Here is a 19,238-nt window from a genome sequence, read left to right as displayed (position 1 = left end):
ATTATAAAATTAATTTTTTCAATCAAATTTGAATAACACTTAAGAATCAATATTTCATTTACACCTTTAATTATATAATTTTTAAATTTATATTATTTAAAAATTATTTATCATTATTTTTAATTTAATCACATAACTTAAATCCGAAACTCATAAAATATAGAAAATTTTATCACTCTATTCAATTATTTTCTTTTTATAATTTGAGTGATAATTGAAGCTAAAATGTTGAAAATTTTAATTTTATAAGTAAAAGGACGATGAGTGGGATCATATTTAGACAAGAAAGATAGTAATCTCATAAAATAATGATTAAATTAAGGTGTAAGATAAATTATTGATGTCATGCCTGAAATTTTTTAAAAAAAAATCACGTGATTAATTGAACCCAGACCCTGAAGTCATCGATGGCTTTTCCGCTTTCCAGTCCCTCTCTCCACCTTATTTGAAGAATCTGGTCCAAATCTGCAACAGACCGGATTAGATCTTGTAGCCACACTGACACTGTCATTGGATCAGATCTAATAAAACTTCAAAATCGATATTCGATGCTCATTAATATTATATTTCCTATCGATTTCAGTTATATCGGTTAATACATATTATTTCAATATTTTTTATTCTATCAATAATTTCGACTTGTACAGACTATATGAATTAGTTTCATCCAATTTCATTTTTATTAACGAAAATAATGTGTACCAACTAGTGTATGATAAAGTTAAAATTTTATATTTTACATATGCGACATAATATTATTGTATGGAATGTGTTATTTTCCTAGCTTATTTTGTATTTGTTGAATGATAGACTTTTATTAAATTAAGGTGTAAGATAAATTATTGATGTCATGCCTGAAATTTTTTAAAAAAAAATCACGTGATTAATTGAACCCAGACCCTGAAGTCATCGATGGCTTTTCCGCTTTCAGTCCCTCTCTCCACCTTATTTGAAGAATCTGGTCCAAATCTGCAACAGACCGGATTAGATCTTGTAGCCACACTGACACTGTCATTGGATCAGATCTAATAAAACTTCAAAATCGATATTCGATGCTCATTAATATTATATTTCCTATCGATTTCAGTTATATCGGTTAATACATATTATTTCAATATTTTTATTCTATCAATAATTTCGACTTGTACAGACTATATGAATTAGTTTCATCCAATTTCATTTTATTAACGAAAATAATGTGTACCAACTAGTGTATGATAAAGTTAAAATTTTATATTTTACATATGCGACATAATATTATTGTATGGAATGTGTTATTTTCCTAGCTTATTTTGTATTTGTTGAATGATAGACTTTTATTTATAAAATTAATTAAATTAAATTATATATTTTATAAAATTAAGATATTTTTCTTATTTATTTTATGGTTTTAAAAAATCCTTTTAAAATATTAAAAAGTTTAAAATAACATATCAAAATATATTACTATTAGTATGTGTCAATATTAATAAAAAACGATACTTCTAATGATACAATATTAATAACTTTATATATTTAAAATGAAATAAATTTGTCATTACTCGATCCAACATTGTCCAAATTTAAAGTATTAAAAAAGTTGTAATGTTTTGTTTACATGGTTAGTGGAGGAGTCACTATCTCATTCACCAATATATTGTGAAGGACTGTCGCATCACTAAAAGGGTCTTCTTTTCCATTTCCTATTTTCCATTTTTCTTAGTCAAGATTAAGTAAGAAGCAATTATATTTAATTTGGATTGAATTGATTAATTAAATTGAAAAGTAGTGTAACAGCCTAATTTTTAGTGGTATCGGGAATAGAGATTCGAGATTACTAAATCCAACGGGTGAGTTGAAAATTTAATAAATTAATACCAATGAGTCAAATGTGAATATAAAAGCATTTTTTGAATTAGTGAATTTGGTGATTTAAAAGAATTAATTAAGTAAATTGGGTCGAGAATGAGGTATCGAGACCTCAACTTCATAAATCGAGCCATAAATATTTTTAGAAATATTTATGGAGTGTTGGTGAGGTAGTATTAAAAATTAAGTCAGAAAATTTTTACGTTTGGGTGGTTAATTAAATAAAAAGGACTAAATTGAAAAGGGTGTAAAAGTTGCTAGAAGGATTAAATAGCTCAATTGTCAAATGAGGAAGGACCTAAAGTGAGAATAGTCCTAAAGGAGATATTTTGGGCGGCAATAGCTGAGAAAAATCAGGAAATGGATGAAATAAGGGTAAAATTGGAAAATTGCCAAAATTGGCTAAATAAAAATGGGACTAAATTGGAATATCTAGAATTCTCTTCATTTCTCTTCATATTCATCAGCTGAAAAACAGCCATGGAGGAGGGTTCAAGCTGGTTTTCATACTCTAGCTTCATGTAAGTTTAATTCTTGCTTTCTCCTTGAAATTTTTATGTTTTTGTGACTTTTACAACTAGGTCCACTTGTTGAATTCATTAGTTTTTGATTCTATGAAAGAAATTGAAAGTTGTTATGAATATGTGCTGGAAGTATATGATGATTTGGCATGGAATTAGAGCTTTAAATTATTTATATGCTGATTTTATTGAAAGAATTGAATAGAAAGTGAATGTTTGGGACCTAATTGTAAAAGAGTTTGAAGTTAAAGTTTAATATGGAAATTATGAATTTCAATAGTTATGAAATAACTTATAATGTCTAGAAAAGTGTTAATTGAGAAAATTATCTTAATTGAGGGTTAATTGAACAAGGACTGTATTGTATGAATTGTGAAATTTGGGGCAAAATGGAAATAAACATTTTGCACTAAAACTGTTTTAGACAGCAGCAGTAGTCTAACTTTGAAAAATCACTAAAAATTATAGAAATCGAATTAGAGGATGAATAAAATATGAAATTAAAGCTTATTGAGTCTAGTTTCTTATAAAAGAAATTATGTAAGCAATGGAATTGTAAATCATCAGATACAATAACTTTTGTGAGACAAGGTCAGAATGATTTCTAGTTCCCCTGTTCTAACTTTGGAAAATCATAAAAAAATGTATAAAAATAATTAGGGGCTTAAATTTATATGTTTAGAATCCTAAATGAGTCTATTTTCAAGAGAAACAAATGAGGACATCATTCGAATCCTGTACAAGAATATAATTAATTTTTAGTGAAGAAGGGTCGGAACTATTAGACAGCAGAATAGGGGAGACTTCAATGAATAAACTGTATTAATTGGCCTAACCAAAAATCATGAAATTTTTATGGTAAGAAGGTATATGAGTTTAGTTTTAGAGAAAATTAGCAGATCTTAATTTGGAGTCCTATAGCTCAAGATAAAAATAATTTAGTGACTATGACACAGATGGATAGCTTGAATATTCACATAAGTAGATAATGAAAATTATGGATAATGTTACCTACAAGTGTGTTGTTTATACTAAGGATGTGGATGGAGAGGAGGAGGAGGAAAAATATACATATATATGAATGACTCGTGTATAAATTGATCACATGCCGGTTATAATCGATGAGTGTTGGATTAGAAATGATATAATGTTTTATTTGGAATATTTACTATGAAATTATGATTATCGTTATAATACAAAAATTGAACTTGTGAGTTTATATGGCTAAATTTAGTGATTATTTGTTAATTTTATGAATTTTATGATGAGTTATTTCATATGTATTGATGATAAAATCGTGAATAATGTAAAAGCATGAAAATTGAATAAATGATCAAATTGAGCATTTCGGTTCAAATGACAAGATGAATTGAAGGAAAAGACCATGGTTGGACCATGGAAACAAGTGATAAGTGATAGCTTGGCTACACTTATCGATCAAGGACAAATGAAAGTGATAAGTAATAACTTGGCTACATTTATCCGATTAAGGACAAGTGAAAGTGATAAGTGATAGCTTCGGCTACACTTATCTGATCAATGGCAAATGGCAAATGACAACTGAAAAGTGGTAGCTTCACTACGATCGATGAAAAGTGGTAGTTTCAGCTACGATCGGTGAAAAGTGGTAGCTTCGCTACCTAATCGATGAAAAGTGGTAGCTTGGCCACCGATCGATGAAAAGTGGTAGCTCGGCTACCGATCGATGAAAATGGTAGCACCAGCTACCTGATCAGTGAATAGTGGTAGCTTTGGCTACAAGTGACAAGTGACAAGTGATTTCTGTATAAGACCATATCTGGGATATAGCATCGTTGTGATATATGCTACTGTATAAGACCATATCTGGGATATGACATGAGTGAGATATGTGATTACGTGTAAGACCATAGCTGGGCTATGGCATTATTATGTAAAGATGTGTAAGACTATAGTTGAACTATAGCATTGAAAAAAACGAAGTATTCAATTCCGTAAGATGTTCACTAATTTGAAGAAGTTTGGTAAGTATTACATGGAATTATGTGACATAAGGAAATACGAGTTGATGAGACATGAGCATAAAACTTGGTTGATGGATGAATTCATTTGTGATTATATATTTCTACGCCTTGAGTGTATTATCCGTATGAATTGGTACTCCAAATGAGTTAATGAGAAAACTTCTAGTATGAAATAATCTGAGTTCGAAATGAAATATCATGAAAACGTACTTGAAATACATTGGTATGTATTATATATGCTATTTGAATTCATAAATGTGGAAAGCAAATGTATGTGGAAATATAAGATGATGATATTTGTACATGGAATTTATTGGTGAATACATACATCAAAATATATATGATAAATTTTAGTGAACATTGAAATTGGGCTCAATAAGTGATTTGGCAATTTAAATCGTAATTGGTAGGAAGAGTTAATGAATTGCATATTTATGAATTGTTACACGTATTTGTCTGAAATACGAGGAAGTGATGGTAATTGATACATGGAAATATGAAACTATGATATATATAAAAACATAGAATATGTTTGATAAATGTGTTCATTCATAATTATAAAATTATGTACCTCATGTGTGCTATTTGCATAAAGATGATATTTCAAATACTTTAGTGAATAAAGCTTAAATATGAAATAGTATGAAATCGAAACAAATTGTTATGAAAATGTATTTAAATTATCTGTAAGTGTTCCGTGCTTCTCGGTAATGCCTCGTAGTCTATTCCGGCGACAGATACGGGTAGGGGGTGTTACAAGTAGTTAGAGTATTAGTTTGGAGAAAGGTTTTAAATCAATTGATTTACAATTCAGTTCAACAAAATAAAAAATTAATTAATTTTTTTTAATATTTTTATTTTTAATTAATTTTTTAATGATATATTCAATAAAATCGTCCAGACCATATTTGTGAAAATTGAACGCCGATAATAATAATGAATCTCAAAGAAAGAGAGAAAATAGAACACATAGAATTTTAAGTGTAAACCTTTTCAGGAAAAAACCACAGGCAGAAGAAAAGAAAATTCATTATGTCGAATTTGAATGATATAAGAGGAGAGATGACTACTTCAAGTAATGCAATAATGTTAAAACACCTTATTCTAATCAAATATCAAATAAAGAAAGTAAACTTCTATACAGATTCTACTTATGCAGCCTGTACCATACCACAGGGGTTGGTTGCGACCCTAGTCCATTATTTTGCTTATTGAAGATCTGCAATCGGCTACGACATTTGGACAACCATACCGCAACATGTTCGGCCACCAATTTGATTTTGAAAAGGTTAATAGAGAGGTGTAGAGCAACTAATTTGTTGTTGATATATTACAAATAAATACTACTAGTAATTATGAAGTAAATATTTTTTTAAATCTAAGTTACAATTTAATTATTATACTCTTGGTGAAATTTAGGTTTAAAATTTTTTAAAAATTAAATTTTTGTCGATTGAAATAACACCAATTAAATTTGTTAGGTCAAATTTTACTATTAGTCACGTATTAGGCATAAGTTATAGATTTAGTATTTATTCTTCAATTTGATCATTTCTAGTTCTTATACTTTTTTTGAATTTTGGAATTTCAACCATGTATTAAATTATAACATTAAATTTATTAACTAAAATAGCATGATTTTTGTTGAGCATTATGTGAAAATAATAAGCTGATATAACATTATATATGTGATAATATATTTGCCACATAAAATTTTGAAATTGGTATACACTAATTTAATGAATTTAATGACATACCGTTTAAGTCATGATTGAAATTTCAAATTTTAAAAATACACGACTTAGAAAATAATCAAACTAAAATAAATGAATTAAATCTACAACTTTATAATATATTATAATATTTTTATTAATTATAATAATTAATAAATTTAATTATTACTTCTAATATTTTATATAAAATATTAATCTTAAAAGAAGATTACTTTTTAAAACATTCTTTAATAAATATCCTCTAAGTTGAAGTCATGGGCTCTTTATGGGGATTTAATTGGACTATCCATGCAAATAAAAGCCCATCAGGCTTAACAAAATACAGTGACGAGCTGGCTGGGTCACCTTTGCTCATTCTTTCGAATACTATGCTTGGGTTTGCTTTAAACTTACTCTAATGGCCGGTGGAATCTAACTGAACGAAACTAAAAAATGAATCATAATTTTTTAGAGGGATTAAAATAAAATTTTATCAACGTATTAAGTTTACAATTTATGAGAAAACTTAATTATAATTTTACCAAGTTAGGGTTTGGATAATTTGATTGCATCTCGAGTTTAGAATTAATGCTCAATTGAGCTTGAATTGAATATCGAGCCATGAATTTTAAATTGAGTTTAACCTCGTATGTATTATTATTTGAGTTCAACTTAAGCCAATTACACCCCTACACCCAAGGGTGAATCAATTTTCTTTTAAAACAGGTGAAATTAAATTATTAATGAGAATTAAAATACAAATTTATCATTATATTAATTTAAAATTTATAATTCTAGCAATAATTAAATCATAATTTTATCATTTTTAAAATTATTATCATTTTTAAAAATTAAAATATAATTTTATCATATCTAATTTGTTCCAGTAAAACTACATCCCAATAAGTGAAGATGATTGATCAAAGAACCCATCATATTATGGCAATGAAAAAAACATCATAAATAACATACACATTTTTTGTTACAATAATATATATAATGATTTTATCCTTGTATTGTATCAAAAATAGCAATCATACAACCCTCACATGAATCTTTCTTGTCCATTTAAAGCACCCCTTCAACATTAATTGATATAGATTTAGGTTAAAATATGTTGTAGGTCCTAATACTCTTCATAAATTTAGAGTTTAATTTATATATTTTATTTTTCAGAATTTAATTTCTCTAACTTTTATATTTCAAAATTTACTTCCAATTGTTAAATTTGCTGATGTGGTATTTTTAATTAAAAACTTGACGTAATGAACCTGAATTTAACGAAATAATTTTAACAATGTTAACAATTAAACTTAAATTTTAGAATCTTAAAAGTAGAAAAACTAAATTTCAAGAAATACAAATATAATGACTAAATTCTAAATGTACAAAAATATAAAGACTTATGACATTTTAACCATATATTTTAGTGAGGGTTAATTGAATGGATATATTATTAATATATTCTCAAATTGATACTGTAATTAAATATCAATTATTGTATACAAAGGTATGTAAAATGATATTTTGGATTTTATATATAAAGACACATATTTTCATTTCACATTTTTCTTTATATAAAGGGACGAAGTATAAATCTATTGCATAAAACAGGTTGATTAATTTTTGGGTTTTATTTTATTTTATTTACTTATACAGATAAATTATTCATCATACTTAACTGTAATTGTGAAAAAAAAAACTGAAAGAGATATTGGATATTACACAGGGACAAAGTGAGGGGTGAAGAATGCTTTTTACTACCATTGCAGCATCCCTTTTCCTCCTCATCTTATATCTATATCTCAATATAGGACTTTGGCTATACCGTAAATAGATAAAAAAAATCTCAACCACACAAAAAAATTTATGGATAGTTGTGTGTTTTTAATTGTTTATAGGATGAAATAAAAAAAATTATATTTTTTAGGAGATTATAGTGTAATTTTATCATATGCTAATTTAAAATTTTATAAATGTTGAGGGACTAAGGAGTCAACCCCTGCTGCCTCTAGTGCCACTCTTCTTGTGATTAGTTATGTAAACATTTTAAAGTTACAAAAGGATGACACATGACATGTTTATCGCGTGAAACTTTTTTTATTAATCTTATCAAAATAGATGTCAAGCCTTTCTTATATTTAAATAACGCGTGAAATTTCTTTTATTAATCTTATTAAAATAGATGTCAAACCTTTCTTATATTTAAATAACATGAGATTTCATTAAATTTATATAGGTTTAAAATCCAACCGCTAGTCAATTAAGAAACTATCTTGCCCCCTAAAATGGCATACAAATGTCAAGGCTTGAGAACAATTGATGACCAAATCTGCTTATAAAATATCATCTCCTACACTATCAAGGGTAAGGACTCTCTTCAGGCTAAAATCCTGTCTTATCTTCCACCAGTAACTCAGGTCTTCGCTCAACTTCTCCCTCACCACTGTGTGAATATCATATTCTATGGGAAAACACAAATAATCAAGGGACTTCACTATATGACATCAAATCTTAGGATCAACCAATGACCATGGGATTATAATCTGTCGAATTCCCACATATTCTTTGTTATTGGTTTTTGTTTTAAGATGTTCAAAGTAAAACTAATAAGATTGTTAATTTATAAACAAAAAAGGGTGAAAATAGTTTCATCTAATATAAAAGACAAGGAACACAAAGCTGTCACCTCTGCCATGAAAATGGAAGATTATTAGAACACAATTTTGTTTGTAATGAAAAGTTCAAGACGTTAAACCGGGAAAAAAAAAAAAAAAAACTCTCCTCGGGGAACAATTTGGTTTTTATGACATTGTTGCTATCTATATCTTCTTTGTTTCTTTCTAAAAAGGAATTGGGAATTGGCATGTTTGAATTTAATATACCAAAGGGGGCTGTCCTCGAAGCTACTTCACTTGTCCATTTCTTTGTTTCCTGAAACGTGATTGAGCTGATATCTCACATATATAGTTCCGGGTTAATTTGTCTACATGTTCTTAAATCCGTTAGCGATTTTAAATTAATCATTAATTTTTAAAATGTTTTGCTTGAGTACTCAAAGTATTACAATCTAATTATTATGTTAGACGTTAAGTCAAGGGTGAATCTAGGAAATGTATAATTTATGAAGGTTAAAATTGATTGTTAATACCCATACTTTGATAAATTTTGAGATTTAATCTTTATACTTAAAAGTTATAATTTAAGTTTACAACTATTTTAATTTTAAAATCCTAATTAATCATTAAAACCGTCAGTATTTTCTATCAAAATTTGTCAATTAGCCTTATGTGAATTGTCATATGATTGGCTGAAAATAAACATGTTAAGTTAAATATTTTGAACAGAAACTACCAATGACGATAATGATTGGACTAATATTTTTAAGTTGAAAAAGTAAGAGGATTGAAGTTTTAATTTTTACTGTACAAGGACTAAATCTCAATTTAAGCATTTTAAAATTGATATAATGGTAAAATTTTGTTTTAGCCCCAAAGCATTTATTATTAAAATCCACCCCTTCTAAAATTTTTTCTACCTTCGCCCCAGCATCAAATGCTAGCTCAAAGCCGACGTGGGACGTAATTAAAATATATAGGTCAAATTGTAAACATATATACACTAGGTAACATAGATTTTATATATTAAATAAAAAAAAAAATAGGCCTCTAAATTTAGAAACCAATTAAGAATCCAAAGGAGAGTTTAAGGACATGTAATGCAATTAGCCGTATAGCTTCCCCACTCCATGGTCATCCATGTTTTTGTTTAGTTCCATATGAATAATATTTTGTGTTTTGTAGCGTTGAATTGATTGATATGAAAATAAAAACTCAAGGCACACTTGTGTGGAACCAGCTTTATGGAAATAGGAAATTTCCAAGAATCTGAGACTGGTGTTTTGGCAGTGAGTGGGGTCGTATGGCATTTTTGTTTCACAAGATTCTCAACATTTTGGTGAATTGTTGATGTTGATGAATGATGATAAGGTTGATGAATGGATGGATCTTCGTCGTTACTTCAACAAACTTTAATTTCTCAGCAGAAATGAAAATTTATATATATATATATATATTTGGACATTTATCACAAACACGTGAGTCTCATGTAGGGTCAAATTATATATATATATATATATATATATTGCTTTGCCATGCCAGTTTAGCCACAAACATTGGAGGTTAATCATTTTGGTCGTGAGGTAATTTTGGATATGTGTGGATATTGAAATCGATTTTTATGGGTTTGAATATTGCAGATTAAATTTATATTTAAATTTTAAAGTTATTAATCATTGCGGATTTAAGATAGATAGATAAGTCGAAATTTATTATCGTAATTAACATTGTTTATTCGGACAAATACATGTTTAAATTTGAATCTATTAGTTACAAAATGTTTATAAATTTAGTTATATATATGTATATATATAAATTTTAGCATATACAAATTTGTTTTTGTGGATTTAAATATAAGAAAAATTATCTAAAATTTTGAAATTGATTTTTTATGAATTTGGATATTTGATAGACGATAATACTTAATTTGGATAATAATACTTAGATAATTTATTGATGGTAAACAGACTTCAGATTATTAAGTATATTTTGTTTTAGTATGTTTAAAAGTTACGTAATAATTAAATTTGAGTGCAATTTGTTGTAATTAAACATGTGTGACATATTTGAATAATCATTGTAATTAATAATTCTCACTGAATTAATTGTAATTGTACGACTCAATTGCAATATAGATGAGAATTTGGGTAATTACAAACAATTATAATCAAATCCAATTAGCCTATAATTTTCTAAATAAATTAACTCGTAAGTGATTTTTGTTTAAGAAATGATTTTTATACGATAATAATAGTGTTTTAAGTTTAGGACATATTTTCTTTTTAACATAAATTGTACCTTATTTTACTAATATTATTTTAATAATCTAAAAATTTATTGACAAGAAGATTATTTTCTATACATTTTGACCTACTAGATATTTAACTAGATTACAAATTGTTTGTTATAAATAATTTATACTAATTATAATTAAATACAAAGTATTATTAAATATTTATACTTGGTGAGGGACCAATGATGATAACAAAGAATATACAATGAATACGGAAAGTTAGAGCAATTAATTAGATAAAATTGTATAAAATGTTTAATTTTCTTGTTAATTTTGCTAGTAATCATATTGTTGAATATTTTCTTTAACTAACATATTATGTACAATGATTTGATTTTATGTTTTGTTACTTGCTTAGAGAATTTTTCTATTAATTTTTTATAATAATTAATTTCTTTTAGAATTTAAAATCGTGTAGGTGTGTAATTATAATTTATACAATCAAACATGACACAAAGAATTACGATGTAATTACACTCTATCGACCAAATATGCCTAAAGAATTAGAATTCCTTGTAACTAATTACAAGAGGATATAATTATAAACTATTAGTGTAGTAATTACACTTCTATCTAATTAGTCTATGGTGTCTAAACACACTTTAGACCATAACTCAAACCCTTAGCTCCAACACTTAATGTTATTGGAACCGAACTAGTTAGCTATAAAAAATTAGATTGAAAATTGGTCGATATATTGATTTGAACCAAGGATTTGATCCAGCCTCTGAGCGAATCACTTAAAATCAGCAAAAAAAGAAAAATCTGAACGAAAAACTAGCAATTAAAATGATTGAATATGTTATAAAAAAAGCAAGATAAAGGTTTAAATATTTGATAAAATTTAAAACTCGGATGAAATTAAAGAGTTTAAAAACTCTTATATGACACATTTGAAAATACTAATTTCATTTGTTATATGATTTTTTAAAATTATGAAATGTATTCATTATTTATAAAATTTATAATATTTAATATGTTTATAATGTGTAAGATATAAAAATTGAGTTTTATTTGCTATATTTTGCAATTGTCTCTATTGTTGTTGTCTAAGCTACTTTTTCTGTGCTTGCTTTAGCTTTGGACCACTTTGCCTTTTGCTTCTTAACCATAAATCTTCCTACATTTTTTTCATTTTCTTTTAACTAAATTAGAATATAATCTTGTTTATTTGGAAAAACAAATGTTGTAATTTTGCTTTTGATGAATCCAACAATTAGTACAACAAGGAGCACTTAAAATATGTGATTTTTTGGGACCTTCTTTTTCATAGAAATCTAGGTATATAGTTACTAAAATATATTTAACAAATTCGGGATGAAAGCATTGTTGCGATATTAAATTATTGAAAAAATATACAAATAATGTAACGTCATTATTTTATACAATCATTTTCCATAAATATCTCTCTATATATGATTAATGTTGTGAAGTAGTAAATAGTAAAAAGGATATCTATTTCTTCGACATTATTAGCTTCAAGAAAAAGTACATGAATTTGCATGTACATTAAATTAGTTTTGGATTAAATTAATGTAATAATTCTATATCATCTGTTTTATAAAAGATTAAAAGTGATATTTATAGATAATTCATTAAATGAAATTATTAGATATTTATTGGCAGGGACAAAATCAAAAATTATTTTAAAATAATCATAAATGAATAACAATTTCTTGAAGAGTCTAAATATAATTTTACCATTATATTAACTTACAATTTTATAGATTTTGGAAGGTTATTTAATTAAATTATCATTTTTTTTAAGGCACTCTATCTTCGCTATTGCTTAGCAGGGTGCTAATGAGTACTTGAACAATTGAATTAACCCATGTTCACCTTTTATTAATGTTTTTGTAACCAGTGATTAGATTTGTTGGTCACCTATTCTTAATCCAATCAAATAGTTTGATTAATTTAAACAAATTATTAAAGAATTATAAAAAAACCTTAAGCTAATTAATTTAACCAAATTCAATCAATCAATGAATCAATTGATTCAAACTCTTTCTCTAGATTAATATACGGATTGATTTATTGGTCTAGTACAATTCCAACCACCTACCCTTTTACTTCCCATGTTAAAAAGAAAGAAAAAAAAAGAAAAGATAAAATGTAACCCACAACTTTGCTTTACAGTTTTATTTTCTTTCCCAAGGGCAATGGGCAATAACAGGCAGGGACCAACCAAAGCACACACAAACACACATATAAGTTAAATAGAGGGGCAGCTACTTAGGTTGTAAAAGATTCAAACTTGAAGTTGAAGATTTATCAGCACAAAAAGCAACGCTTCTCTTCTTTTTTCTCTGCAAAATTTACTTTTTTTTCTCACATTTTTTTCCTCAAATTTCCTACATACAATTTCATAAAAAAAAATGGAGTACTTTGATCTTGAAGATCCATTCACAACCTTGAAACAACACCAATTCGATACAATCTCAACCATCTTCTCTTCAGAATCTGATCACATGCCCTGTTTGAATTACTTACAATGTTTAAAAACCAGTGATTTCCATGTTTCTTTCAGACAAGAAGCTATGTCTCTCGTTTTCCAGGTACCCCCTTTTACTAATTTTAAACTATTATTTGTATTTTGTGTGATGTAAACTTGTTTTTAATTGGACCAGGCACAGTATTGTTGTAACCTTGATCCATATACACCATACCTTGCTGTTACTTACATGGATAGATTCATTTCCAAACAAGAAATCCCTGTAAGTTAATGAATTTTATAAGATATGGAACTTTAAGGTCTTGTTTTTGAACTTAAAAAAGATATGGAACTTTAAGGTCTTGTTTTTGAACTTAAAAACTTCATCTTGATATTTTTGTAGCAAGGTAATCCATGGGTTTTGAGACTACTTGTGATAGCTTGTATTTCATTGGCTGCAAAGATGAAGGACATACATTTTTGTTACTCTAATTTCCAGGTAAAAAAAACTTGTATTTTTGGATTAAAAGTATGATCTTGTTTTTTGACCCTCATGACATTGAAACAGAGAGAAGAAGGGTTCATCTTTGATGCTTCAACTATTCAAAGAATGGAGCTTTTGGTACTTGATGCGTTGAATTGGAGAATGAGAACCATAACACCCTTTTCCTTTATTTGTTTCTTCATATCTTTGTTTGAATTAAAAGATCCACCATTGATACAAGCATTGAAAGACAGAGCTACACATATAATCTTCCAAGCTGGCAATGGTATAAAACATAAAAATACATAAAAATAATTTCTTTGATGTTTTTATGACAAATCAGTTTAAACCCGTTTTTGTTTTTGTAGAAACTAATCTGTTGGAGTTTAAACCATCAACCATTGCAGCATCAGCTTTACTTATGGCTTCACATGAACTACTCCCATTGCAATTCCCATCCTTTAAAGCTTCAATTTTGTGTTGTGAATTTGTGAATGAAGTAAGCAAAATTTTTTTTTAGTAAAAGTAGTACGGAGGTCCAAGTCATATTGTTTTTTGTGATTATACAAATAAATTAGCTCTTATAGGTCACATTAGATTAAAAATAAATTATATCTGTTAAAAATTTTATTTTTTTATTATTAAAAATTAGTTATTAAATGTCAGAATAAATACATATAAATAAAAGTTTACTCTTTAATGTAAGGTATAAAGATTGATTTATGATTTTTTGAATAAAAGGCGATAAATGATACTTTTTCAGTGTTTCTTTTGATTCTTTTCTTCCAATAAATTTTTTTTATAATTGGAGGTGAGAGATGAGCAGTTTGAGATTGAACTCAAGCAAAAATAGTACTTTTGTTATTAGGTAAATAGGGTGGTCACCTTTTCTTTCATTAATGAATGAATGCAATGGTGTTTTTTGTTTTGTAGGAGAAGCTGTTGATATGCTTTAATGCAGTGATGGAAATGGTGATAAACGAAATGGATACTATATCAACTTCAAGCACAGTGACACCCATTAGTGTTTTGGATTGTCACTGCAACAAATCAGAAACTGAGATGTCTGAAAAGAAAGGCATCAAACGACATAAATTGATTGGTTTTTGCAGTGAAAGTAAAAGGGTGAAGATGTCCCATATTCAACCATGTGGATAAAAGAAAAACCCCCATTTTGTTTAATGGGTTTTTTGTTTTTTAAAAGGGACATGAACCACAAAACATGGGTTTCAAAATGTTACTTGTTTGTGTTAATGTCTTGTTGTTTTCTAGCAGATAGGGAATAGAGCAATTGCTTAATTCAATAAGATATTTTGAGCCTTTTTTTTTTTTTTTTTACATTATAGTATATATAACTTGTTGAAAAGACCAAAAATGGTGATTGGGCAGGAAAAAGAAGATACTCTCTGTTACATAAGAAATTACAAAGAATTTAATGGGGGAAAGGAAAGAGAAAGAGAGAGAGACTGTCAGAGACAGAGGGGGCAACGTTTAAGGCACGTTGTTGTCTTAAAAAAGATTTTTTGGTATCTTTGTCGATAAAACCAAACACTAATTTTGGATGGTTATTGAGGAAATTGAGAAGGTCAAGAGAAAACAAATAACAGTTTAAACATGGTTTCTTGGAATTCTGTTTTTTGGTTTTTAATTATCCCAAAGATCAAGAAGGCTTTGTTTTTCTTGTTGATGTGAAAATGTGTTGGGTAGAATCGGTTATGTTTAGAATGATTACAGTTCATATAGGAAGGGTGGGAAGAGCCATTAATTTTGGTGGCGAGAGAAAGTGAGCTTCTTATGTTAGTTTGCCTCTTCAAATAGAGAGGGCTTTGAGCAGCTAATCCTTTATTATGACCTTTATATAAAGTCTAATGATAGAGGCTTCTTTTAGGGGTAAGATGGATTCGACACATAAATAGATAAGAGCTTTGAGCGAGTCCATTTTTCATGATGATCTTTGTGTAGAATCAAATCATAGGCTCGTTTTGGGATGAGAAATGGAATAAACAAGACAAGACTACAGTGGGATTAGTAAACTTGAAAATTTAAAGATCATTAAATGAATTTGAGCCCATCTATCATCATGATTATTGTGTAGAGTCCAATTATAAGGGCTTGGGGATAGGCTAGATTTGACCTATAGATGAATAAGAGCTTTGAGTGAGCCTTTTGTAGAGTTCAATCATAGATTTGTTTTAGGGTGAGCTAAATTTGATCCTTTAGCATAAGAAGTGGGTCACGTGAGACTACTGTGGGGGATGGTGATATATTTCAGTGTTGCCTATTAAGCCGCTCATACTGTGTAGCGTGCGTTAGGTAACATTTGCGCGTAGGGATATAACAATATTAATATAGGGAGTTGTGGCTATTTTAGATGGTCCAAAGATCCAAACCCAAATCTCGTTCCAGCTTTTAATCTCTGTATAAAGCTGTTTCTGCCATTTTTGTACTTTGATTTCATACCTTATGATCATGTTTGCATGAAAGCATTCATTCACTCATTATCTATCTACATTCAATAATGAAGCTGTAAGTCTTTGTTGCTATAAGGCAGATATAATATAAATATATATATATATATATATAGCATCCATTCAATATCAATGCCAAGTCTACAACAATGCACAGTAGTGTATCTATCAACATTAATAGTCACCATACATGTCCCTTTTTGTTTTTCATCTAAAGTTGAAGTCAATTTACCCTGATTCTATACTACCTGCTGAAACAAATGAAGCAATGGCTGCTGTTATGCGGTGGAAGTTGTCCAATGGAACCAATGAATGGCTGTAATGCTATGAAGTTGTCCAACGAACCAAATGTATTGGCTTTTCGTCGAATTATGGTTTAGGATTCGAGCTCGAGGAAGGTAAACTGTCGGTGAAAGTTGCAGCAGAGCTTTCTGAAATCAATGCATTCGGAACATTGGTTGGTGGGGGATCGGTTTCGAATGAGCTATATTGGTCTATTTCGGCATCGGACATGTCTGGTAATGAATTCAGATCATACTTCAAACGTTTGCTCAAGTGAGCATGCCAATGGTTTTTAATCTCATTATCAGTTCTTCCAGGCAACTTTGATGCAATCACTGACCATCTGCAAAAAAAAAAAAAAAATTACGACCTGTCGACCAGCAATATAACTCACGACCTGTCAACCAGTGAGGTACTAACACTGACCATTATAAATCTAATGGTACCAGATCTGTTTAGTTTTGACCTAAACTCAAAAATCCGATCCCAAACCCAATCTAACCTAATTTGGTCATAAAAAAGCCAACCACATGAACCTATTTAACTCAACCATGATTTGACCAGAACTCGAAACAACCTGAACATGGAATGATCTGAACCCAAAAGATCTCTAACAAGTAACTAGAAATGAAGCACGAAGTGACCAGAACCTGTGATGATCTAATCCTAAAAATCCGAATGACCTGAACTCAAAATAATCTGTATTCAAAATGAATCAAACCCGAAATTGATTTAAATCCAACCCATTGAATTTACTAGTCTAAATGGTACCATTATTTCAAAATAGACTCCTATATAAGGAGGTCCAGGGCGGAGTTGGACTTTCAGGCTACAAGGAGTCAGTGGACATCCAAAGGAGGACGATATCACGAAACCGGCGATGCGTGTCGCCCGGGAAAATACATTAATACCCAGGGGTGTAGACAAGGGGCAGGCAGTGACCTTGGCCCCCAAAAGTGGTAATTTGCCTTGACCCCCAAAATTTTATGATGCATCTCTAGCCTTTTAAAGCAATTTTCTAGCTTTGCCACTGTTAATACCTTATCGATCCGACGGTCGTGAAATTATTTATCTTCTGTCACAAGTAACTACTCAAAACTCTGTTACAATCACATAAATTCTCCAATCTCAAAATTTCCAGATTTCATCAAATAAACCCTAAAACACTAATTAGAAACCATCACAACTACAAGAAATTCAACTTTATTGCAAGTTCATATATTAATCCCTTTCAAATTCCTAAAATCCCCCATGTCTTTAAATTTCAAAGATCAAATTACCCCAAAAAACCAAACATCAGGTTACAGAACTTACCTATTTCCAAGCTTTTCATGTAAATCAATAATTGTTTCTTCTTCTTCTTTAGTGAAATTCCCATGTTTAATTCCCGGTCTTAAATAATTCACCCAACGAAGCCTACAACTCTTCCCTGACCTTTGCAATCCTACAAATAAACAAAACCCATAAAAAACCCAACAAAAATCATAATATAAGCAATCAATTTCTGGGTTTTTTTACCTGCTGGTTTAGCCATTTCTGCCCAATTCCAAATCCCATATCTCTTAATATAAGCAATTAATTTCTTATCTTCTTCAGGACTCCATGCACCTTTCTTTAAAGCTCTATTTTCAACTGATTTTGCCATCTCTGCAACAAAGTAAATAAAACCCAGATTTGGCTGATAATCAAATTGCAAATATATTGGGCTGTTTCAACTTTCAGGTCACCTGCATGAGAACAGATAGTACAAAATTAGAGTCAGTGGGTAAAAAAATCTTTATTCGTTAAACGAAACACAGAGACGACAAAGGTAATATAGTGTACCGAATTTGAACGTCGTGTTGTTGCTTATTTAGAGTTTCAATTTGATAAGGAATCTGGTAATGGTGTGTTAGTTGAAGAAAAAAAAAGTTCATTGTAAGCATCGATGAGGGAGTTGAAAAAGCAAATATTTTAATGAAGTGATTACAAAAAAAAACAAACAGCCTGGTCTACTACAAATTTTGCATGTCAAAAGGAGCTTACATGAGGGTTAGGTAGCTGAGGTTGATGGCATTCCCAATTTGATTCTCTATCTAATTACATTCAATTTTGATTAAATTAAATTATACAAATACAGTGGCGGAATCTCAAATTGTTGGGAGGATAGAGAATTAAATTATATATTTACACACAATAAAAATATAATTTTATCATTTTAACAGTATAATTTTATTATTATTAATTTAAAATATTATAAATTATAAAAATTTAAATTAAAATTTACTATTTAGAGAGACCATGACTCCTTGAATCTCCACTACGCTTCGCCATTAAATACAAATAAATTAAAAATAATGTAATCTATACTAAAACTGATATATTAGACTAAAATCCACAAGTAATGGAACTCAAGACCCACACTTAGAATTGTGTATAATGGGTTTCAAAGTGAGGTATTTAAGACAAGAGGCAAAGCTAAAATTATTTTTGGACGGACTAAATTTAAATTAAAATTTTTTAAGGGAGGTAAAATATAATTTTATAAATGTATTAATGTAAAATTTTATAATTTTTCAAAAATTAAATTATAAAT

At 28.6% G+C, this 19,238-nt stretch overlaps 2 protein-coding genes across 4 annotated transcripts; one reads left to right on the top strand and one right to left on the bottom strand.

Annotated features, from left to right (window-relative positions):
* Positions 1–13,081: 13,081 nt before the first annotated feature.
* Positions 13,082–15,222, top strand: LOC108488515 (putative cyclin-D6-1). The gene is made up of 6 exons (XM_017792790.2): positions 13,082–13,553; positions 13,626–13,712; positions 13,833–13,928; positions 13,998–14,199; positions 14,282–14,412; positions 14,847–15,222. The coding sequence occupies exons 1-6, from the start codon at positions 13,374–13,376 to the stop codon at positions 15,069–15,071; spliced, it is 921 nt and encodes a 306-aa protein (XP_017648279.1). The 5' UTR covers positions 13,082–13,373; the 3' UTR covers positions 15,072–15,222.
* A 1,224-nt stretch (positions 15,223–16,446) lies between these two features.
* On the bottom strand, positions 16,447–18,794 carry LOC108488464 (transcription factor MYB14-like). Of its 3 annotated transcripts, XM_053019794.1 has the most exons (5): positions 18,689–18,779; positions 18,488–18,540; positions 18,182–18,390; positions 17,978–18,107; positions 16,447–17,006 (listed from the first exon to the last, which is right to left on the bottom strand). In XM_053019794.1, the coding sequence occupies exons 3-5, from the start codon at positions 18,306–18,308 to the stop codon at positions 16,751–16,753; spliced, it is 513 nt and encodes a 170-aa protein (XP_052875754.1). In that variant the 5' UTR covers positions 18,309–18,390; positions 18,488–18,540; positions 18,689–18,779; the 3' UTR covers positions 16,447–16,750. The 3 variants fall into 3 exon arrangements, with proteins under 3 accessions (XP_052875754.1, XP_052875755.1, XP_017648231.1); XM_053019795.1 differs by lacking the exon at positions 18,488–18,540 and having other exon boundaries at positions 18,689–18,794; XM_017792742.2 differs by lacking the exon at positions 18,689–18,779 and having other exon boundaries at positions 18,488–18,680.
* Between the last annotated feature and the right edge of the window lie 444 nt (positions 18,795–19,238).

Source organism: Gossypium arboreum, chromosome 10 (genome assembly GCF_025698485.1).
Source record: "Gossypium arboreum isolate Shixiya-1 chromosome 10, ASM2569848v2, whole genome shotgun sequence".
NCBI lineage: Eukaryota > Viridiplantae > Streptophyta > Magnoliopsida > Malvales > Malvaceae > Gossypium > Gossypium arboreum.
This window is presented reverse-complemented; position numbering and strand designations above follow the sequence as displayed.

Excerpts from the sequence above, each read along its gene's own strand:
- LOC108488515 (XM_017792790.2), top strand. The coding sequence starts at position 13,374 with ATGGAGTACTTTGATCTTGAAGATCCATTCACAACCTTGAAACAACAC. Across the intron at positions 13,554-13,625 it reads CTATGTCTCTCGTTTTCCAG|GCACAGTATTGTTGTAACCT; the intron begins GTACCCCCTTTT and ends TAATTGGACCAG. Across the intron at positions 14,413-14,846 it reads GTTGTGAATTTGTGAATGAA|GAGAAGCTGTTGATATGCTT; the intron begins GTAAGCAAAATT and ends TTTGTTTTGTAG.
- LOC108488464 (XM_053019795.1), bottom strand. The coding sequence starts at position 18,308 with ATGGCAAAATCAGTTGAAAATAGAGCTTTAAAGAAAGGTGCATGGAGT. Across the intron at positions 18,108-18,181 it reads AGAAATGGCTAAACCAGCAG|GATTGCAAAGGTCAGGGAAG; the intron begins GTAAAAAAACCC and ends GTTTATTTGTAG. Across the intron at positions 17,007-17,977 it reads CATGAAAAGCTTGGAAATAG|ATGGTCAGTGATTGCATCAA; the intron begins GTAAGTTCTGTA and ends TTTTTTTTGCAG.